This window comes from Bison bison, unplaced genomic scaffold (assembly GCF_000754665.1).
Source record: "Bison bison bison isolate TAMUID 2011002044 unplaced genomic scaffold, Bison_UMD1.0 scf7180017864183, whole genome shotgun sequence".
Taxonomy (NCBI): domain Eukaryota; kingdom Metazoa; phylum Chordata; class Mammalia; order Artiodactyla; family Bovidae; genus Bison; species Bison bison.
The window spans coordinates 3621052-3645492 of NW_011494755.1; the positions used below are offsets into that span (position 1 = coordinate 3621052).

The 24441-nt window shown below is 43.6% G+C and overlaps 1 protein-coding gene across 1 annotated transcript in view; it reads left to right on the forward strand.

The window, feature by feature from the left end:
- Positions 1-24441, forward strand: part of ZNF462 (zinc finger protein 462) — a 152888-nt gene that overhangs the window by 87766 nt on the left and 40681 nt on the right. Inside the window, 2 exon segments of the mRNA XM_010843617.1 lie at positions 22304-22571; positions 23921-23972. Coding sequence (XP_010841919.1) covers positions 22304-22571; positions 23921-23972 — 320 coding nt within the window.

Consider the following 24441-nt stretch of genomic DNA (forward strand, 5'->3'; position numbering starts at 1 on the left):
ATGGTTTATCACAAGATATTGAATACAGTTCCCTGTGCTATGCAATATGACCTTGTTTATTCATTCTGTGTGTCATGGTTTACACCCACTAACCCCAACCTCCTGCTCCATCCCTCCCCCAACCCTCTTCCCCTTGGCAAGCCAGGTTTGTTCTCTATGTCTGTGAGTCTGTTTCGTAAATAAGTTAATTTGTGTCATGTTTTAGATTTCACATATAAGTGATATCATACAGTATTTGTTTTTCTGTTTCTGACTTAGTATGGTAATTTACAGCTGCATCCGTGTTGCTGCAAGTGGCATTTTTCCACTCTTTTTTATGACTGGTAATCAGTTCAGTTCAGTTCAGTTGCTCAGCCATGTCTGATTCTTTGCGACCCCGTGGACTGCAGCACACCAGGCCTCCCTGTCCATCACCAACTCCCAGAGTTTACCCAAATTCATGTCCATTGAGTCGGCAATGCCATCCAACCATCTCATCCTCTGTCGTCCCCTTCTCCTTCCACCTTCAAGCTTTCCCAGCATCAGGGTATTTTCCAGTGAGTCACTTCTTTGCATCAGGTGGCCAAAGAATTGGAGGTTCAGCTTCAACATCAGTCCTTCCAATGAACACTCAGAACTAATCTTTAGAATGGACTGGTGGATCTCCTTGCAGTCCAAGGGACTCTCAAGAGTCATCTCCAACACCACAGTTCAAAAGCATCAATTCTTCTGTGCTCACCTTTCTTTATAGTCCAACTCTCACATCCATACATGACTACTGGAAAAACCATAGCCTTGACTAGACGGACCTTTGTTGGCAAAGTAATGTCTCTGCTTTTGAATATGCTGTCTAGGTTGGTCATAACTTCCAAGGAGTAAGTGTCTTTTAATTTCATGTCTGCAGTCACCATCTGCAGTGATTTTGGAGCCCAGCAAAATAAAGTCTGACACTGTTTCCACTGTTTCCCCATCTATTTCCCATGAAGTGATGGGACAGGATACCATGATCTTAGCTTTCTGAATGTTGAGCTTTAAGCCAACTTTTTCACTCTCCTCTTTCACTTTCATCAAGAGGCTTTTTAGTTCCTCTTCACTTTCTGCCATAAGGGTGGTGTCATCTGCATATCTGAGGTTGTTGATATTTCTCCCGGCAGTGTTGATTCCAGCTTGTGCTTCCTCCAGCCCAGCATTTCTTGTGATGTACTCTGCATATAAGTTAAATAAGCAGGGTGACAATATACAGCCCTGATGAACTCCTTTTCCTATTTGGAACCAGTCTGTTCCACTGTTGTATATATGTACCATGTCCTTTATTCATCTGTTAATGGAGAAGGCAACGGCACCCCACTCCAGTACTCTTGCCTGGAAAATCCCATGGATGGAGTAGCCTGGTAGGCTGCAGTCCACGGGGTCGCTAAGAGTCGGACACGACTGAGCGACTTCACTTTCACTTTTCACTTTCATGCATTAGAGAAGGAAATGGCAACCCACTCCAGTGTTCTTGCCTGGAGAATCCCAGGGACGGGGGGAGCCTGTTGGGCTGCCATCTATGGGGTCGCACAGAGTCAGACACGACTGAAGTGACTTAGCAGCAGCAGCAGCAGCAATGGACATTTAGGTTGCTTCCATGGCTTGGCTGTTGTGAATAGTGCTGGTTTGAATGTAGGGGTGCATGTATCTTTTTGAGTTATTGATTTACTTTTAAAAATGTTTGAGATTTATTCCTGTATAACATCAGTCTACTTGTAAGTTTTTCAAAGTATTTTTGTTGAATGAAAGAGATGGGCATGTGGTCAGATCCAAGGTGATAGAAGTTGCAAGTAGCTGCATTGTTTACCTTGCCTGTCCCAAAGTGAATGTGAATAAACGGAGTGAGCAGCTAGAGAGTTAGTAGCTGTGGTATCACAAATTTTTACATTGTGCTTGTGAGTTGTGATTTTCCTGTTACTCTGATTTAATAGTATTTTAAAATGTTGCCCATGGGTAAGTTTTTAATTAGGAATACAGAGAAAGAAAGATGAAGAAATCCACATCTAACTTGCATGCAAGCAAGAATAATGTCACCAACATATCTGTTAGAAGGAACAGTTGCGATAACTCAATTAAAGGCACATGTAAAGTGTAAGTAAGCTTCCAAACTGAGGCTTCCCAGGTGGCTCAGTGGTAGAGAATCCGCCTGCCAATGCAGGAGACACAGGTTTGTTCCCTGGGTTGGGAAGACCCCTGGAGGAGGAAATAGCAGCCTGCACCAGTATTCTTGTCTGGAGAATCCCAAGGATAGAGAAGCCTGGCGGGCTACAGTCCATGGGGACATAGAGTCAGACACAGGTTAGTGCTGAGCATGCACACAAGCTTCCCAACTAACACATTAAAATCCTTATATTCTGTATATTGTTAACAATAAAATAAGACCATTTTTGCTAATATATCTATAGTATACTTTTGCATCTTGGTTATGTTATCTGCATAATGAAAGACTGGGGGGGGAAACTCCCTAAAAAATTAAGTTCAGTGTTAAAATACTAAATGGAGGGACTTCCCTGGCAGACTGTGGTTTAGACTCCATGCTTCCACTTCAGGGGGAACAGGTTCTATCTCTTGATGGAGAACTATGATCCTGTATGCTGTGTGATGTGGCCAAACATAAATAAATAAAATATAGGCTAGAAAGATTTATTTTTTCCAGTTCTGTTTTTTCCCCCATTGGTTTCACTGTTATGTGCGTCTATCCCTGTAGCTTAATAAGTAGGTGTATAGTCCTTTTCACTACATTTCTCCCTCTTCTAACTTTCTGGGATATTACCTAAATCACAGTATCCCTAGGTAAGAATGTTGGCTACATAGATATCCACCCATTGTATGTTGCCAGGGCAGAAAAGAGTGTCTGAGAACTATGGGAGGAAGGAATGGTGGCTCTGCGTTAAGTCAAGGGCAGGTTTAATATTTTATTTACTTATTTACCATTTTCTAAATGGGGAGAAGGCAACAACAGTACGAGAGAAAGTAGCTTTCCTATATACTGAATAAATTGGTGGTTTTTACACTAATCATCATCACTCAGTAAAGGGAGTGATGGTGACATAAAGCCATGGGAAGTTAAGCGATGCTGAGGCCAGCTCCATCCACAGCCCCAACTCTCCATGTGGACCAGGTGGAGCATCTTTGATCTGGCCCCTGGGCTTCCTGTACCTGGAAGGGGTAGAAGGTGATTGACAGCAGCATGTGAGACAGGAGAGGTCCTGCTCTAGGGAGTCGTAGCCGTGACCCCCGCCTTGGGCACCCCCGCTCGGCAGAAGCATCTGAGGGTTCCACAGAACCTCTTCCTCAAACCAGCATGATTTTTGTCCGGTGTGATTTTGGAGTCACGCTGCGGTGCTGGCGTGGAGCATAGCTCATCCTGCGTGTCGCTAAGTGCACTTTGATTGAGCCGATGCCAGGAGGACCCGTTTTGACCCAACTGGAGCTAGTGAAAATGAGGGGCAAATGGTGTTTTCAAAGCCAGTTCTCCATATAGATCATCTCTCTGTAATAACCTGTGTGGGGTTGCTGGACCCCTGAGTTTAAAGTCCAAATCCAGAAAGGAGCACCGGAGTTGGAGGCCAGGGATCACCCAGCATGTGCAGCCTGGGGCAGAGGGCCTGACTGCCTCCATCTCACACGTGTGGCTGAGATAAATCACTGACCTTCTCTTACTTCTTATTCATAAGATAATGATGCCTATTTGATGGGGTTATTTTGTGGCTCAAATGAGATAACATATGAAAATGCTTTCACATTCTAAATTACCGTAGAAATCTTAGACACTATTAAAATAGCATAGTAGAAGTAAATTCCTTGTCAATTTATGATCATTTGTCAGCAACCAGGGATGAATGAGGGTTTTTTTTTTTTTTTAAGGCAAAGAAAAAAAAACCTTTCACATCTTGTTATGGAAGCTTAATGAAATCTCTTAACATCATGAACTATTTCTTGGGAGTTTAATTCAGAGTTTGGAAAGTGGTGCTTAAATGAGAGTCCTATTGATTTGAATTTTTTGAACTTTGGGGTTTAACTGAAACCAGCCACACAAGAACCTCTTTAGCACTTGATGTCCTAATAGGTAGATGTAATGCATTGAGAAGACCCTAAGTTAGACATTATTATTATTATTATTATTATTGGCATTATTATATATTTAAGTTAATGATGACTATCATTTGTTGCATGTCTATTAAATACATTGGTTTAATCCACACAGCATTTCCATTAAACAGAAACGTCCATAACCACCTCCTTGCTGTTTTTGGAAGGGGGAAAATCACCTTGAGCATGGTCACAGTTTCTGCCTGGCAGGCTTGGGGTAAGAGTTGGGGTCGGCCTGCCTCCACAGCGCTGGCTACTGTGTCACACTGTCCCTAATCTCAGTTCTCAGATGTGTTATTTTTCCCTGGGAGACTAAAAAAAGGAGCCCCCTGAGCCCCAGGAAAGTGCTGGGACTGTTTTACATACTAAAACCCTTCTTGGATAAGACCTGCAGTTTTATTCCCGCAGTTGGGATCTTAGCCTCCAAATCTCTTGAAAGAACCAATTACTCCCAACTTAGTTTTCCTCTCCATGCCTTCTTTTCTCCAACAGCTAGAATCTGTGCCTTCAGCATTTTATTGAAGCCACTCATGAAGTGACCTCTTGCTGGCTGGCTCCAGAGACTGGCCCTCTGGGAAAGAGTCATTCTTCCCTTGTTTACACCCGCTAACCGCCACCCCCCCACCCCCCGCCATCCTCCCCTGGCCTCTCCGGAATCCCTTGCCATGTGACTTTGGCCCTAGCTTGTTAATGAAATGGCTTTTACAAGGATGGGCAGTGACTCCAGACAAACAAGTCCCCAGCCTCTGCCCCTGCCTCATCCTTTTTTTTTGTCCGTGGCATTTAAAACTGCTGGCCTTCCTCCCCGGGAGACTCCTCCCATGGTTTGGGTCCTCCTGTATGTTTCAGGCTCTCTGCTGGCCTCTCTGATGATACTGTCTCTTTCCTCTGTTTACATCGACAGCTGCCGTCACGTGGACCCCGGTCTGGTCCTCAGCCCTTTCTTCTGCTCTCTTCCTCTTCACAGACACTTGTGATCGACTTTCACTTTTCTGAGAATGCCATCAAAATCTCTGCATCCAGCCATCATCAGGTTAAGCCCCAGACTGTCTTTTTCTATCCACTCCTCACGTTATCCACTTGGACGTCTCACTCAACCTCTAGGAACTCATGAGCTTTCGCCCAAACCTGTCCCTTTGCCAGGGCTCTTGGCACCAAGCTAGAATCTCTTGGTATCTGTCAAATACCTAACATATAGTAGATATAATATTTTTATGATGAAACAAACCATTTATAATAATGAACCCAGAAGAACGTTAAATCACTTTGTGTACTGTGTGCTAAGTCGATCAGTCATGTCTGACTCTTTGCAATTCTATGGACTGTAGCCCACCAGGCTCCTCTGTCCATAGGATTCTCCAGGCAAGAATACTGGAGTGGGTTGCCATGTCCTTCTCCAGGAGATCTTCCTGACCCAGGGATTGAACCCAAGTCTCTCAAATCTGTTGCATTGGCAGGCCCGCTCTTTACCACTAGTGCCTGGGAAGCCCACTGAAACACTTTACAAAATAGTATTTTGTCTATTGAGTTGAGTCTAAATGAGTCCTTGGGTTGACACCTAGATGCTAAAATTAAGGAGCAAAATACAGATAGAGAAGCATTTTGGATGTTCCTGAGACACTGTATTTGAAAAACAGACCACAAGTTCTTGGCTGATGCTTGCACATTTTTGATGTTTGCCAACGTGTGGACACACCGCCTGGTTTCCTGTGCTGCCTTATTATTTTCTTACAGGTGAAGGGTTGTTAGGGAGCAGAAAAGGTAGCCTACTTGGTGTCCAGATTTCCTTCCCATAGGTAGGGCCATAATCTATTCCAGATGTAAATGTAGCATGTTCAGTAGAAACAGTAGGAACTGAATTTCAAATAAACGATTCCAAGCTGCTAGTAAAATCCAGAGGGGAAAAGTTAGCACGTTGGTGTTTTCTACTTGCAAAGACCAAGTATGGAGTTGTAGGCAGCTTCATCAATAAGGAGCATGCTGCTTGTTGGTTTTCCCTCCCAGTGGGCATGCGGTTATGCCTAGCTGCTTTCCCCATCTGAGAGATGGGGCAGGACTCTGGGTGCAATTTATAGACACAGAAAAGGTAAAAAAACCCGAAGCCTTTATCTCACCTGGTTCCTGCTTCAAGCCCTCCAGTGGCTGGCTGCTCTGCCTTCAGAACAGATTCCAAGCTCAGCGTGGAAGCCAGTGTTTGAGCCTGTTTCTCTCAGAGTCACTGTCATCCCTTCTCTCCGCTGTGTCCCTCACTGCAGCCGTTCTGAATGCCTTGTCTGCATGGGGTCCTGCTCTCACCCTCCAGGCCTTGCTAGCCTTTCCTGGAGTGTCCTTCTCCACTTACTTTCTCCTGACCTCCTCTTTGTTTCACCCACTCATCCTTGAAAACTTGAATCTTGTCTTCTCCAGAAGCCTTCCTAACGCTTCCTATATGACTGAGGGCCTCCTCACTGTTCACGTCTCTGAGCGCTCTTTAGTGTCAGAGCTGATCGTACTCTTGTATTAATAAACGTCTGACTTTCCACCACCTTAGACCATCCATGTGTTTTTCTCAATTTATTTTATTGAGGTCTAGTTGATTTACAGTGTTGTATTAATTTCTTCTGTAGAGTAAAGTGATCCAGTTATACGTATATATACATTCTTTTTCATATTTTTTCCATTATAGTCTATCAGCATAAGTATAATTCCCTGTGCCATTCAGTATGGCCTTGTTGTTTCCCCATTATGTATGTAATAGTTTGCATTTGCTAATCCCACACTCCCACTCCGTCCCTCTCCCCGCGTCCTTGGCAACCACGAATCTATTCTTTATTTCATAGAAAAGTTCCTTTGTATCGTATTTTAGATTCCACATGTAAGGGCTACCTGCTTCTTGAAGGCAGAGGCCGTCATTTTATTTTGAGTTCCCAGAGGGTGGCAGATTGCCTTGTGCACACAGGCAGGGAAGGAAATGAGCTGTGTAAGTGAATGACTCCAGTCTTGAGCGTTGACGATCGTGGTGCCGCACACTGGCCACGACCCTCTGGAGGCTGAGGTACGTAGTGGTGCGATGGTAGGGTTGCCTCTTCGTACAGATGCTTGCGTTTCTCATGCTGGGTCTTGGGCAGATACTCTGTGCCCAGCTGAGCCAGCAGTTCCCAAGAAAGATCAGAGGACATGGGTAATGAAATAAAATCCCAAAGTCCATGCAGGTTAAGAAGTTTGAGACAAAACCCCTCAAGAGATAGTGGGGTAAGCCAACCAATCGACCAATACCTACCTACTGTTGATCAGATGGGAAAAAGTGCAATCAAGAGAAAGAAAACACCATAACAGGCAGAAAAGGAAAGGAGCAGGAGTGTCAGGGAGAGACGTTCGTGAGAACGTCGCTGATGGTGGCGATGATCACCACACCTACCGGATTCCCAAGGACCTTGCTCGGAGCTGGAGGTGAGCGACTTCCCTGGTGGTCCAGTGGCTGAGGCCCCACACTCCCAATGCAGGGGACCTAGATTCAGTCCCTGATCGGGGAACCAGATCCTGCATGCCGCACCTCAAGATCCTGCATGCTGCAGCTAAGACCTGGTGCAATCAAATAAATACAAATATTAAAAAAAGAAAGAGAGCTGGAGGTGATGTTAGGATGAAATAGACCCCACAGTGGTTGCCAGGAAAGCCTCTAAAGTTTGGGAATTAAATTTGCTCTGATGTGCCTCTTCATAGCAATTGGGACCATCCTGTGTGCTGAGCTGTCTAACAAAATGGGGGTGACTTGGTGTGTTATTTGGGTTGAACCCTGCCTCTGGGCTGGATCCAAGCTCCTTGATCAGTTCCCTCCCCATGGCAGCCATCCTCACCCGCAGAATAAAGCTCTTCATGCAGGAAGGGGCAGTGCAGTTGGCTTTGCCCAGAATCAGTCAGTCAGAAACGAGCAGCTGAACACCTGCCATGCGCCCAGAGCTGGGATGAATGTCAGTTACATCTGTGTAGAGCGGTGTAAGAGATGCCTGTTCCACTCCATCCCGCAGTCCAGATAAGGAGATCAAATTCTTCCATCTACAGAAAGCTCTCCATAAACACCAAGAGGCAATTAATCATTTAGTGCAAAATATACCACGTCAACTTTAATTACTGTGGGACTGAGGCCCTTAAAGAACCCCCACTTCAGCCATGCCAGGCATCATGCTTCACACACTGCTGTCCTCTGTCCACGGAACCCTATGCAGCTGTCAGTGTCACCAGCTCCATTTTACAAATGAGGAACCGGAAGTCTACTTAAGGGAGAGTGCCCAGGGTTACGAGGAGGCGTGCGTGCATGCCCCGAGGAGCTGAGAAGTGGCCTATTTCCCAGGTGCTCCCTTGGCTTTCCCATCTGTAAAGTGGGAAGTAACAACACGGCTTATGTTACAAGGTCATGGTGAAGATCAAGGAGAGACTTTGTGAGGAAGCACCTGCCAGAATTGCTGACCGGGAGCTGCGAGGCCAGTACAAGATGAGCCTGGGTCTCACTGCCTGGTCCCTCTGCTTCTGGGAGGCTCATGCCCTCCGCTTGAGCCCAGCATCACTAGCACTTGTCCTGAAGGGGAGTTTGGAGTGAGTGGAGAAGTGTGTGTCCTAATAGAGGAATAACTGCTTTAACGATGATTAAAATATATAACTTTATCTAGAGCCAGCATTTTCTTCCCCTGCTTGGGAATAAGTGAAAAGAAAAGAAGGAAAGGGTAAGAAACCCACTGGGTGTGTTGGTTCAGAGATGCCCGCTGCTGGGAGACAATTTTAGAATAACTGTGCACTTTAAAGTGTGGCTGCTTCCTCTTGTTCTTGATCCGCTGTGGTTGTTCTCACCCGATTTCCATACCGTCGCTTAGAACTCGACACGTATCTAAATATATACACTTCTCTTCAGATGTGTTCTTTCCTCTTGATTTCGCTGAGCTTTTGAGAAGTCTCTGCCTTGTTCCCTGGGCGGGCTCTCCCTGGCCTGATCATCGCAAGCCGTATGCTGTGACCGCCTCCTTGAAGTCAGTAGGTATCTTCCCTCCAGTTGAACCTTGAGGAGGAAGCACGGTGGCCTTGCCCACAGCCTGTGAGCTCTAAATACCGTCTGAAGTTGCTAGCAAGCTCTGGACAGTGGCGGCCAAGTCACTGATACAAAGAGGCTTTTGTCCTCCACGTTGTTCATTGGATTTTCTGTGTGGTAAAGACATCTATACGATCTAAACGAACAGCGGGAAGCATTACTTCCTCATCACACAATTCCAAAGAATCACAGGTGAATTATGCATTCGATATTGCGAGAGCATCTCAGTGAACAATGGCAGATGCCACCCAGAGCTTCCTCCCGAAAAAATAGGAGAAAGAGGCTCCTTCGCCACGCGTTCATTTGCTTCCTGACAGATTTCCAGCCGGTTTCAAGGCGGGTTTCTCAAGAACACACACTTTGAGTTACAAATATCATTTAGTACAGAGGAATACCTGCAATGTTTGCTAATGGATGTGGCAGAAAAAGAACATGTTTTCGAAACTGGGGCATGCAGGAGCCCTGGGTTATGTTCCTGTCTCTCCGTTTACTGGCTGGATGACATGAAACCGTCTCTGCTTTTCTGAGCTACCAGAAGTCCTTCCACAAAATAAATAACCTTACCCTACGTATCTGGGAGGAGAGTGTATCCATGGTGGAGGAGAACTGGTATTTCATGCAGTGAGGATGCACTGCTGAATGTCATCCAAGAACACATCCTGGATTGCAGAGGCGTCTATTCTCATGGCCTTAGGAACTGACGGTGGTAGCAAAGTCATGGTGCATTTAAATACACGGTACCTCTTACACCTGCGCATTTTGCGAACATCTGTACCTACCACAGATCTGTGCCTGCCAGTGGGTACAAAAAAGGAGAGAGAGCTGCATACTGATTCATCTGAAGTGCCTCCCACATGTCCTGATACCATCTATTTCAGAGTTTAGACTTATTGCTGATTTAGGGTGAAAACCAGAAATTATGCCTGTGACTTCTTGGGATGGCCATGGATCATGAATTTCCTGCCATTCAAATTTTCAGATGTTCCAGAAGTCATTCTTCAGGTAATTAAAAAAAAAGCCCCAGACATATTTCAGTAAAAGTGGATCACTATTTCAGTGGGCCGGCTCTATTAACTTCAGTGTTCAAAGAGAGAGTGACATTTGGTTAATTGGATTTTCCTGTTAAATCTTGGTTTTCCAAAGCAGTTTTCCCAGTTTGAACTCTTTTGGGCTCTTTATACCATGTTTATTGAGCACCTCTTTTGGCTCAGGCCCTGAACTAAGTTCTGGGAGATAATGAACTTTAAAAAAATGTGATGGATAGATGGATGGATGGATGTGTGCATGCACAGATATCCTACTTGCAAAGAGATCATAGTCTGCTGGAGGCAAAAATAAATTAACCTGCATGCAGGAGAGCGTGAAGGGGGAATTGAAGAAGTGTATCTAGAAAGATCAAGGAAGATCTGCATAGTGATGGTAAATTTGAACTGAATTCAGTCTTGAAAGATGAATTTGCCAGGCTGAGAAGTGGAAGAAGGATATTGCAGGGATATTCAAGGAAATGGTGAAAAAGACCACACGCAGTGAATGTTAGAAACCTTCCGCGTGGCTGAGAGTAGCACGGAGTGGGAGCAGGGTGGGTGTGGACTGAGGTAGGTCTGGGAAGATGAAGGTGGGCTGGGACACCGCTGTTCAGAGGTTGGACATTTTCCTTGTAAGAAGACATGAATACCTTGATCATACTTTTAGAAAACAAAGGGAACTTAGGGGGAGAAGACGCTTGAAGATAGAAAGCCAATTAGGAACATCCTGCAATGCAAGTTTACACAAGCAGCCACAGGACCTGAACCAGAAGCAGGAGCTGTGCAACCATGAGTGGGTCACAGATATGGGCTTTACAGGAGGTTGAACCAATAGGGCTTTCTCCGTCCTTCAATGGAAGAGAAATGAATCAAAGATTCGTTTTGATTTGGTTGGGTGGATGGTGATGCCACTGTGGAAAAATGATACAGAGACAGATTGTCTTGTCCCCCACGACAGGACCTAATGACTTGCAAGTCCAGGAATCTTCTGTTTTAGATCAGACTTGCCTGAATTCCCTGCCAAAATATAGAGAAAATGAGAACATGAAGCTTCTTGCCAGTAAGGCCTTTGAGAGACCCTTTCAGTGACCTTACGGATTATGAGATACTAAATCTCAAAAAGGGACAGTGGCTCTTTTTTTTTTTTTAAATACTGTTTTTGTCATTTTGAAGACTTAACTTTTTGTTTTGTTTTCCCTGATCATATTTCAAGGTTTTGTTTTTACTCATCAGAATGACAGGAAGTTTTCAGTGTGTGTTTCCTTCAAGTTTGGCCTCAACCTTATTTTCAGGATTAGGCATTTGTTTTTCCGTTTGCCTCCATGACAACCAAGCCCAGAATTCCTATATATAGTCATCCAGCGCCCATTGTCCTCCTGGTGATTGTATCATAATCTTGTGCACCCAGGCCGGAGAACTCTCCTGATGACAGAAGACAAGGAGGTGCCGGAGTCCTTGGCCTGGAGATTTTCAAGGCATAATCAAAAGAAGGAAATAAAGTCACATGGCTGCCTCTAGAGATTTATGTTCCCCCTTTAGATACTATCCAGGAGGAGCTGAAATGGCTTGTGTTCCAAAGCTTAGTTTCTAGTAGTTTTCCTTCAGAATGGCCCAGTCTTTTATCTGGAGAGCCTTTTTGAGAATCTTCCAAGGAAACACTTGGGAAGTTGCATTGGTGATTTGTAGTTGGTCATGTTGTGGGCACCAATTCTGTTCTCTGTTAACATGAAGCGAACAGCAGGTATCTTGAGAAAGAAACTGAGTTTCAAACGAATTCAGATAGAACCTAAGAAATCTTAAATAAATCTTTTGAATCTGTGAATCATCTTGACAGCTCTATGTGACATACAGTTTTTTGTAACTTAGATAGACAGAGGTATAGGGTAGAATATAAGAAAATTGCTCACAAATTCAATCCAACAAACATTTTCTTAAGTACCTTTTTTTAATGAAAGGACTGTCAGTCTCTGGCTATAAAAGCACACAGGATACTATTCCTGTCCATCTAAAATGGACACGAGGGCAAGGATCCTTGCCTTTTTTTTTTTTCACTGAAAGGTACCCCAAGTGCCTTAGAAATAAAAGCCTCTCAATAAGTATTTTCTGAATTAATATAAAATAGAGTCAAACATTGGAGAAGGAAATAGCAGCCCACTCCAGTTTTCTTGCCTGAAAAATCCCAGGGACCGAGGAGCCTGGTGGGCTACAGTCCATGGGGTCACAAAGAGTTGGATACTACTGAGCAACGAAGCATAGGGACAAACATATGGACAGATACAGTTGAAACTTATTTGATATAATCAGACCTGGTTTCCCAGTAATATGTGAAATTTTCTTAATGCAGGGAATCCTTTTGAAAATGCCTTAAGTGTTTTATTTTCATTTAAAAGTGCATTCATTCAGGGACTTCCTTGGCAGTCCAGTGGTTAAGACTCCACACTTCCACTGCAGGGGGCATGGGTTCAATCTCTGGTCGGGAACTAAGATCCCACGTGCAGTTCAGCCAAAAAATAAAAAAAATTCATTCATCAGGATTGTGTTGTAGGATCAAGCTTGGTCTTTTGATTGAATTCCCCGTTTTTCTCTCTTGCATAAACCACAATCACCTATACTAGTTCTGGTTTTAGGTTTCTTTTAAGTTGAATGATAATTTAGACATTTATGAAAGAGTCTTAGAGCAGAGTCCTTCTAGATTTTTATGTTCTCTTTAATCTTTTATCTTGCCAAAATGTAATTTGACAATAATTTTTTTAGCAACTTTCTCAAATCTTTTCAAAGCATTTTCATAGCTTTCATAGAAATGGAAATTTTTATACCCATCTTTCATCCTTTTTAGAAATATTAATTAAGTTGAATAAGCTCAATTATAAATATAACAAGTACAAAAAAAATTAAGAGAAAATAAGACTGATTTTTGTTAGTATTAACACAACTGCTGAAAGCAAAAATGGGTCGGCCTGATAGAGAAAGTCCCAACAACCAGCCCGTTTCCTGTTGCAATGGAATGCTTTAAGGTCAAGGCATTGATATGCCCAAGTTTGCTGGTGGAGGTTGCTTAAGAGAACTTATAAGTGTAAGCTGAAGTCTGATAAGATCCAGGTGAGGATCACAATGTGTGTTGGCAAAACACAGAGGAGAGAAGGTTTCTGTCTGGGTTTGGGAGGGAAGGCGTTGGGCTGGGCTTTAAAGGATGGGTAGGGGTTTGCTGGGCATGAAGAAGAGGAAGAGCCTCGGGTAGTTCTTGACCACGGATTCCCAATGATGATATATGTAGAAAGTGCAAGGAATTGGAAATTAACTAAAAGTGAGGCTGGAAGCACAGGGTGAGACCAGACTACTGAGCTATGTGTACCAAGGAATAGACTTTATCCTTGAGCCCTGGGGCATCATTATCATATTCCTGTAAAAAGTGATATACATTATATGTCTGTGACATGTACACTTGCCAAAGTAGAATAGACCTAGAAGGAAGAAAGACCAGCTCATAGGGTGTTAGAGATGCCCATATGGGTTCTATGGACCTGAATGAACAGTGAGAAAGGAAGGCAGGGGCCTGGAGAGGAAGGTGATTGGAAGTGAGAAGTGATCTGTGTCTCTGGGAAATGTGCTACCATAAGAAATGCCTGACAGTTGAAAGGAGGAGTCCCACACTTTGGGCTTGAATGAAGTGTTGAGTCACTGTCGCACATTCGGAGCACCAGAGGAGATGTTTGAGCAAAGATGGTGGCTGTGTGCAGCATGCTGAGTTTAAGGCGTCTGCCAGACACCATTTTTCAGCTTTAGATGAACTCAGGTCCCGTCTAAGTTTGCCAATAAAGTAGGAAGGTTCTCTTATCTCATTACCAGCAGATCCCTGCATTACTGTAATGTCCATGGAAATCCTTGGACCCTTTTGTCCTTTGCCTGGGTTTCTTAGCCGTTGTATGATGGGAGCTGATGCTGTTCCAGAATCTTCCTGGCTATTAACTGAAGTATGTCTTTAGCCTGCTCTCTTGCCATTGTTAGTGTGCCTTTGTCAGTCTTTTTCCAGAAACAGTAGGATGTATTTCCAGCACATTTAGGTCCCACCCCCATGGGCTTCCCTAGTGTCTCAGATGGTAAAGAATCTGCCTGCAATGAAGGGAACTTGGGTTCAATCCCTGAGTTGGGAAGATCCCCTGGAGAAAAGAAAACGGTAACTCACTCCAGCATTCTTGCCTAGCGAATTCCATGGACAGAGAAGCCTGGAGGACTATAGTCCATGGGGTCACAGAGAGTCAGACATGACTGAACCACTAATACTTGCACACTTTCCAACCCCCTAACTTTGGGCATTTACAAAATTTGTTGTTAAATTATCTACAGGTAATATTCTGTTTCTGTTTTCTTACACTGCCAACCTTTAGTTGCCAAATCACCTGCTTTTCTGAAGAAAATCATAATCCGTTCATCATTTTGAACACTATGCTATTTTAGGATCTGAAGATGTTTAATCTTCCCCTAAGCGATCTCTTTCAGCCTCCAGTGTACAGTTTCCCACTCAGACTCATCCTCTGATCTTTCTTTCTTTTCCCTGTAGGCATTAAGTCACTTTTTTCCCTGTTGTGAAAAGAATGTAGTTGTTTTAATTTCTATTTATGACTAAAGATGGAGGTGTGGTGAGCTGAACACTTAGGTAGCTCCATGTTTGGTGTTGCTTTCGTTAATAGACACACTAGCTGATACTAATTCCATTTATTAGTGGAAATCAAGGTTTTCTTGACATCCTCCTTCTGTCTCTCTCACTCCCATTTCCGTCAGTCACCGTGTACGGCTGATTTTGTCTTCTCCACTAGGACCATGGAGTTAAGTGCTCCCTTAAGACTTCTCTGGGGGTGCAGGGTGTCCCCATCAATTATTTACACGTCTGCCTGAGATGGTGAGTTGCTTGAGGGCAGGGACCACATCCACCTGTTCCAGAACAGGGTCTCACGTGGACTTAGATACTCAGTAAATGTTTACTGAATGAATGGGTGTCATTTAACCATCCCCCACCCCCCACACCCACATCTAACATTTGCTTGCCTGAAATCTTGTCTTTTATTTTCTCCTGGTACTTTCTCCCTGATGCAAGAGCCTCTCTTCTAAGTCTGCTTGAAAATCTAGCTCAAATAAAATGTGGTTGCTGGCACCAAGGTACTTCTGCCACTTTTTCACCTTCACTCACACCTTCTCTGCAGAGCTGTAGAAAATTGAGAATTGATCCTCTTGTACAGCCTCCTTTTTAGGTCACTCAGCACGTTAGGGGGCTGTCCTCCCACAATTTACTGCTCAATTGACTCTTAACTCTTCCCTGTGTCTTCCTTAATGTTGCAATAGTTAAACTCCCCTGTTACTGATCATTTGTTCTCTTTGCTTCTTTTACTCCTTCAATCAGTGGCGGGAAGTGTGTTAGATGTAGAGCAGGCATGTATTTCCATAACAGCCAGCTACTCTGTGTCTCTAGATCTGGGCTTGTGGAAGGCGCCTCTAGTGCCTTTTTTCTTTCTTTCTGGCTGTGCCTCATGACTGGTGGGATCCCCTGACCGGGTATCAAACCCCCACCCCCTGTGCCTTGACTTTTTTGACCACGTGGTTTGTGGGATGCCCTGACTAGGGATTGAACCCGGGACTCCAGCAGTAAAAGCACGGACTCCTAACCACTGTACTGCCAGGGAAGTCCCACCTCGCACCTTCTTTGACTTTGAGTCCTAGAGCCTGCTCATGGCCTGGCACGAAGAAGGTATCCACCAAGTGTTTGTAGGATCAGAATATTCAAGCAAGCTTCATTCTGTCATGGTTTATTGTTCTTCCAGAGTTCAAAAGATTTCCAGTGATCGTTTCTGTGCTGGTGCGTTTTTGGAGAAAAAAGAAAAAAACTCTTTGAATGGATACTTAACATTGGTTTGCCCAGAATTCTGGGGAACTGGAATGAGAGTCAGAACTTTCCCATTTCTCCAGGAACCTGACTGAATGGGAGTGGCAGGAGGTCAAATCTGAAACTTAGCGCTTTCTATGGTTTGAAGTCCTGAGCTGTCCAAGAGCCACAGAGAGCACCCGTCTCCCATTGGTATTCGGATACCTTTCTTTCCCAGCCAAGTTCCCCCTAAGGCATGTTAGAGCATGATTATTTGAGGGCAGTTTATCCAGCATCTAATCGAAGGACATGTGGGCCGGCACATCTCCAGTTCTGGGTGCTTGGACGTGCTTACCTGCGCAGCACGTGTATGCAAATACCTGCTGGGTTTTTGTGTGTTTTTATAGAGCATTTTGAAATGTTGGCTATTCTTTTTCTTTCCCAGGAATCTTACCTTGTTGATTCTTTTCTTCCCCATGTGCTCATTTTAGTGTTTTCTTGGTATTCAGTTGAATGTTATTTTCTCTCTAATTTCTATCCGTTTGGATGTTACTTTCTGTCTTTGTGCCACCTTCTCTTTCTCCTCTCTGCTATGAGTGTGTTGCCAATGGAACACTCAGGTGTTATTTGGTGTTCTGACTTGCATTGTGGGACCCCAGAGGTCAACCTGTTGAGTATAGATGCGTAATAGACAAGACTCATATTTTAAAGTCAGACAGATCCTTGTTCAGATCCTACCTCTGCCTCTCAGTAGCTGTGTAGCCAACCATTCTCAGCCCCAACAACCTCATTGGTAAAACTGGGATGAGAATCTATGCCATACGCAGTAGTTTTGGGAATTCAGTGCTGGCTGTTGGTAACTTCCAAACCCACACCTAGAACGCTGTAGCTGTCCACGCTAAAGTTCTAGTGTGAGCCTGCTTTTACCAAAATCAGTTTCCTATTATAGACAGTTTACAAAATGAATAGCTCCATGTAACTTAGTTAAATTTATTTTATAACTGCAATTATAAATCATAATTTAATTTCCTAAACTCTGTCTATCAGTTCAGTTCAGTTACTCAGTTGTGTCCGACTGTGAGACCCCATGGACTGCAGCACACCAGGCTTCTCTGTCCATCACCAACTCCCAGAACTTGCTCAAACTCATGTCCATCAAGTCAGTGATGCCATGCAACCATCTCATCCTCTGTCATTCCCTTCTACTCCTGCCTTCAACCTCTCCCAGCATCATGGTCTTTTCTAATGAGTCAGTTCCTTGCATCAGGTAACCCTAAGTATTGGAGCTTCAGCTTCAGCATCAGTCCTTCCAGTGAACAGTCAGGACTGATTTCCTTTAAGATTCACTGGTTTGATCTCTTTGCAGTCAGTCCAAGGGACTTTCAAGAGTCTTCTCCAACACTGCAGTTCAAAAGCATCAATTCTTCAGCGCTCAGCTTTCTTTATAGTCCAACTGTCACATCCATACATGACTATTGGAAAAACCATAGCTTTGACTAGATGGACCTTTGTTGGCAAAGTAATGTCTCTGATTTTTAATGGACTGTCTAGGTTGGTCATAGCTTTTCTTCTAAGGAGCAAGCGTCTTTTAATTTCATGGCTGTAGTCACCATCTGCAGTGATTTTGGAGCCCCAAAAAATAAAGTCTCACGGTTTCCATTGTTTCCCCATCTATTTGCAATGAAGTGTTGGGACCAGATGCCATGATCTTAGTTTTTTAAATGTTGAATTTTAAGCCAGCTTTTTCACTCTTCTCTTTGACTTTCATCAAGAGGCTCTTTAGTTCCTCTTCTCTTTCTGCCATAAGGGTTGTGTTTTCTGCATATCTGAGGTTATTGATATTTCCTCTGGCAATCTTGATTCCATCTTGTGCTTTATCCAGCCTGGCATTTCATATGATGTACTCTGCATATAAGTTAAATAAGCAGGGTGATAATATACAGCCTTGACATACTCCTTTTCCAATTTGGAACCAGTCCTTTGTTACATGTCCAGTTTGAACTGTTGCTTCCTGACCTGCATACAGATTTCTCAGGAGGCAGGTAAGATGGTCTGGTATTCCCATCTCTTGAAGAATTTTCCACAGTTTGTTGTGATCCACACAGTCAAAGGCTTTGGCGTAATCAATGAAGCAGAGGTAGATGTTTTTCTTGAACTCTATTGCTTTTTCTGTGATCCAGGGGATGTTGGTAATTTGATCTCTGGTTCCTCTTCCAAGTCCAGCTTGAACATCTGCAAGTTCTCTGTTCACATACTGATGAAGCCTGGCTTGGAGAATTTTGAGCATTACTTCGCTGGCTTGTGAGATGAGTGCAATTGTGTCTTAGTTTGAACATTCTTTGTCATTGCCTTTCTTTGGGATTAGAATGAAAATTGACCTTTTCCAGTCCTGTGGCCACTGCTGAGTTTCCAAATTTGCTGACATATTGAGTGTAGCACTTTAACAGCATCATCTGTTAGGATTTGAAAGAGCTCAACTGGAATTCCATCACCTCCACTGGCTTTGTTCATAGTGATGCTTCCTAAGACCCACTTGACTTAGCATTCCAGGATGTCTGGCTCTAGGTGAGTGATCACACCATTGTGGTTATCTGGGTCATGAAGATCTTTTTTGTACAGTTCTTCTGTGTATTCTTGCCACCTCTTCTTAATATCTTCTGCTTCTGTTAGGTCCATACCATTTCTGTCCTTAATTGTGCCCATCTTTGCATGAAATGTTCCCTTGGTATCTCTGATTTTCTTGAAGAGATCTCTAGTCTTTCCCATTCTATTGTTTTCCTCTATTTCTTTGCATTGATCACACAGGAAGGCTTCCTTATCTCTCCTTGCTATTCTTTGAAACTCTGCATTCAAATGGATATATCTTTCCTTTTCTCCTTTGCCTTTTACTTCTTTTCTTTTCTCAGCTATTTGTAAGACCTTAAAGAGGCAAAATGGTCATCTGAGGAGGCCTTACAGACTCTTGTGTATAAGTAGTCGGAAGTCAGAGACCAACATTCTTTGCTGAACTGCACATCTCAGGGTTGGATTAAGAATGGATGGACTGACACCCTCTTGGCTGTTGGTTCCATTGTAGATATATCTGGCCATGCCAGGGGTAAAGAGGGAACTTGTGTGGCCAGCAGTTGGGTACAGGGCTTTTCTCTGGATTCACTCTCCTGTACTCCACCTGCTGTATGTTCCCATGACCACAAGTTGGGCCCTCTGAGCAAGCACAGGGTTTCTTTTTTTACTTTCCTTTCTTAAGCTTGGAATGAAAGAAAATAGCCTTAATGATGATTTTTAACTTATGTGACATACCCTTCACTGCTAACAATCTGTTTGTCTTTCTAACTGGGCACAAAACCACCCTCTTCTGCTCTTCTGGCCAGGCCTCGTGAACAAACTGGGATTTTATGTAGCTCAGTAGGTAGACTTTTTGGGGATAAGTGAAATCAGATATACTCACATGTTTGTCATTTTAGTGCCTGAAGTGTTAAAGCTTGTATTATTCACAAACTCCAAGTGAGAGCAAGGAAGAGTGTGTCTTGGCATGATAGAGGACAATAAAGCTCTCAGGAGACCCCAAAATTGTCACCTTGGCATTCTTTCAAATGTATCCTAAGTGGTGGGATCTGCTTATTTTTGTAAGTAAACCTGCCCACCTGATTCTAACCAGGAAAGAAGGATTTTATGACACAGGTATGTAGAGTTGTTCTTTTCACACTGCCATTTGAGACAGGTGATGAATTTCCTCTCTTGGAATGCTTTCTCCACGACTTCTTGCATTTTTATTTCTTCAAGTTTCATATCACAGAAGTACTGGTGTGAAAATCGAAGAATTTGTTTTTTTGCGATGGAGTAATTAATATGCCTTAGTCCCTAGAAATGAGAAAAAATGTATTGTCAAATGCTTGGGAAAGTTTACCCAAGAGAGTTGTTCATGTGCTAGACTAGGGGTGATGAAAGGTAGGGGAGACAGATAGACCTGGTTTATCATCACATTAGGAGCCGCTTTGTGATTTTGGTATAAAGGGATTGAAGCTGTCCAGTGTCTTGTGTCTGAGGTAGCATCCGTGCTAACTTGTGGGCCTCACTGAAGCGGGTGCTGAGTCTTGGAGGCAGTTTTTGTTCAGGCGCTCAGTCGTATCCAACTCTTTGTAACCCCATGAACTCACCAGGCTCCTCCGTCTATGGGATTCTCCAGGAATACTGGAGTGGGTTGCCATTTCCTTCTCCAGGGGATCTTCCCTACCCAGGGATAGAGCCCAATTCTCCTGCATCTCCTGCATTGGTAGGCAGAATTTTTACCACTGAGCCACCTGGGAAGCCCACCTTGGAGGCAGTGGTAGCTGCTTACTGAGAAATGGACTATTCCTTTGACTTGGTCTCTAGGTAGACTTGTGAATGGTCAACAACTCAGGGCAGTTGGACCTGACTTTGGCCTTGTCAGTAGCAGAATTTCTTTCCTACAGAACTGAGGTCAAGCCAGAACCAGTGCTGCCCAGAGGTTAGGGCTGACCAGGGTGGTGGTGCTTACCCAGGAGCTCACGTTCCTGTTAACAAGAGAGGCGGGCAGAGAGTGCCTTTTGCTTCATTGTGTGTGTGTCTTAAACAGAAACTAGTGTTGAGAGCTTAAATAGAAAACATCTCAAACAATCCATGAAATGGTAAACAAACCTGCTATTGAGGGAAAGAAAGAGAAGTTGACAATTGCATTATTCTGATCCTGAGTGGGTTCATCAACTAGGGTCGAGGAATAAAGAAAAAGGAGATAAAAAGAATCGGGTGAAATGAATTCAGTTGTGTCATTTCTTTCTTCCTTTGTCTTCGGTTTACACCTGGTAATGAACCCATGGAGGCTCGGAGATATTGTTCAAGTTTCCTTTTGTTTTATTTGTGTGTGTGTATGGCAGGTTTGTTTACAATTTCCAAAGGGTTTTTTTTTTTCTTTTCCTCAATCCTGAGGAATACAAATTGAGGAGGGGGAGGAGAAAACAAGAAGGGGAGGTATTTTAGTGTTTTGAAAACAGGAGGTGGCCCCACAATACAGGAAGCTGCTGTCATTGTTTTTCCTTTCAAAGAGGCCGACGGGATGGATGGTACCAGTTTCATCAAATGTGGGTTTTTACAGAGCCCCCACGTGTCCCACCTGGGGGAGTCACACTTTGGAAAATTAAGTGTCCATCAGATCAGGAGGAGGCTGGTACAGTTTCTGTCCCGTTTCACCCCTGCTTTTTTGAAAAGCGTAAGAAAAGAGCCCTTTGTTTCCTTTTCAAGGAAAGTTACACTGAGATTCATCTGCATGGGATTCACAGAGCCCATCTGTGTCATTCATGGGTAGCCATAGGTTATACGGGACAATGCTGATGACAAGTGCTGGTGAATTCCTGACTTCAACATTCAGACCGGTGTGTTGGGAAAAGGTTGAAGACCTTTTATTTTTCACTTTCTTTCTCTTTCTAAAACTTAAAAAAAAAAATTATTTAAAGAGGAAACTGAGATTTTTCTCACCTACCTTTTACATCAGATTTCCCCACCGCATGCCAGCAGAGCTTCACAGGCTTAAGATTTGTGCCTGTCGCTTCCGACATTTTCCTCCGAATTGCAAAACTTTCAAATACCTTTCAGGGAGACTTGTTTGGAATTTCATTTTAATGGGATTTATGAATAAATCTCCATCTTAATGCTGACTAAGCTTTAAACATCCATTCCTGGAGAACACTATTGGATTTTTATATTTTAAAATTTAAATCGCTTGACAGCAAAGGCATAAAACATTTTTATATTTGTGAGTGCCATGTGCTTGAGCATTTCTGTTGAAGACCCTTTTTTTTTCTTTTTTTCTGGTTGGCTTGAATAATTCTGTTCTGCAAAGTTGGAGATACTGCATCTTCTACTTTGCTTTCTCATGAGGATGCCTGTGTACATTATGTGGGTTCATTTATCTCACCTACAGGGACGGGTATTCTGTGGCAGCCTGTTGCCACACTGCAATTTCCTTTAAAAAACAGTTTACTTTCTTCCTTCACTTTGAAACCTTTAACCTCAGAATTTTATTTTTAAATGCCATGAACCCTCAAAGTCAGGTTAAAAGAAGTGACGCTTCCTCCCTTCCTGCCTTTCCCCAGAGATGCGTTGTAGAATGTAAATGAAGATGAAAGCTGGGATCACAGTCAGCCCCCTTAAGAGAAAAGTACTCGAAACTTCTTTCAGGGGTTTTCAAGTGTCAGACCGCCACTGTGTTCTCTGTGTCTGGCGTCATTTTCCCCTGTCTGTCCACAGACTCATCCTACTCTGAGCCTCCAGATGTTCAGCAGCAGTTGAACCACTATCAGTCCGCTGCTCTGGCGAGAAACAACAGCCGTGTGAGCCCCGTGCCTCTTTCTGGGGCCGCGGGGGGTGCTGAGCAGAAAACGGAAGCCATTCTTCACTGCGAATTCTGTGAATTCTCCTCTGGCTATATCCAGAGCATCAGGCGCCATTACAGGGACAAGCATGGCGGGAAGAAGCTGTTCAAGTGCAAAGACTGCTCCTTTTACACAGGCTTTAAGTAAGTGATGCGAAGAACAGCCTTGAGAAACAAGGTGGCTGCGCCTGCTCCGCCCCTCACTACACTCTTCCCTTACACTCCTCTATCTGGAGCTCAAGGGAGGCCCTGCCCAAGGGATGATGAACAAGTGGGGTCCAGTCTTCACAAAAAGAGGCTAGTTCCAGACACTGCTTTTAGGTTTGGGGAAGGGATGAAGAGCTATATGAGAACAAATGAGTTTAAAAATCAGAGCAAATGGGTGCCCAAGAAGTGTAAAGGATTTCCCTGACCCAGCGTGTGAAGCAGTGAGTATTTTCCCATTTGGAAATCTATGCCCTCCACCTCCCCACTTTTTATTTTGTCTTTGGGAAAAACAGTCTTCTCAGAAGCAAAGTCAAAGTCAAGAGAGAACATCCAGCGATAGTGACAGTCTGCTACCCTTGTAAAGAATTCTTATTTCTTAAGATCATATTATTGAAAGAGAACCAAGACTTCACACTGGGAAGACTAAATTTGAACAATCACAGAAAGATTGTCCCCACATAGAAAAAGATAATCCACAGTCCTTTTTGCTCCTGAGTATGACAAAGATTGGAGTGCTTCCTCTCATTTAATCTAAGCTCCTGTGATTTCATCTCATCCTGGGAGATTCCACTTAGGGTCATAGTTACTAGTGTAGAATATGGAGCCTGACTGCCAGGGTTTGAACCCCAGCTTTGCCACTTACTGCTGGTGTGACTTTGGACAAGTTACTAAACCTGTCTGTGTCTCTGGTTCCATATCTGTAAAATAAAGATAATAATAGTACATACCTCATAGGGCTCTTGTGAGGAGTAAAATAATAATAAATGAAGCTATAAAATGCTTAGCATACTGCTTGGCACAAAGGAAACACAAAGGAAATGCAAAATGTTATTGTATCATAGAAAGCTATTATAATGAGATTAGATGCTGTATTACAGGTATGAAGCTATTATTATCTGCTCCTGTTGCAGTCAGGGCCTGGGCTTTAGATCTCTCCAGTATTTCAATACATGCTCCACAAGGAGAGGCTGGGCTTCATAACCCCTCCAAACTTGAATTGATAGAAAAACAAGTCTCTTTTCCAGCAACATCTTAGTCACTGGGATTTGATGGAAAATGTGTAACATCTCTGACTGTTAATGTGGTTCAGTTGTTTTATAGATAAATATGTATGTGACCTTAGAACTGAGAGAAGTCGAGAAGGACTCAGATAACAAGGGCCCATTGACAGGTGTACATGTTTCCCCAGAGAGAGGCACTCGGGTTAACAAGAAGAGGACCTTGCCCATTAAACTTTGGGTTTCATCCATTTTTATGAGACATTTAAGGCTTTGTAAAATTTGAAGTTTTAAAAAGGATGGAGCGAGGGAGGCAGTGGTACCCTCCACATTCGAGCTGGTACAACAGCTCTGAGCATCTTTACGTGGTCATTGACCTTCCTGCTTTCCCAACCAACCCGCCCTCCCTCCTTCCCTGGGAAGAGTCACCAAGGCAGCTGATGAATCATCCCAGCTTCTCCTTCCGAGCATGATGAGAAATCCATTCTCGTAGGGATTTTGTTTTATATTTTTAACAGGCAACTGCTCATTTTCAAAAATAAAATGGGGAGTCTGTTTCTTTTTTTTCCCCCAAACTTACCCTGAGCCCAGCCAAGTAGCAAAATTTCCCCCAAAGAAATTTAGCACTGCAGAAGAGTGTTCAGTCATTGCCCAAATAATTGAGGAACTTGTGCTCAGCAAGCACGATGAACCACTATAGTTTTGGGTAACCCACCCCCGCAGCAGGGTGTCTCCATAGGACTTCCGGCAAGGGGTGTGAATGCGATGCTTCTGGGTCCCACTCACCGCCTTTCTCCCCGCTCCCTCCC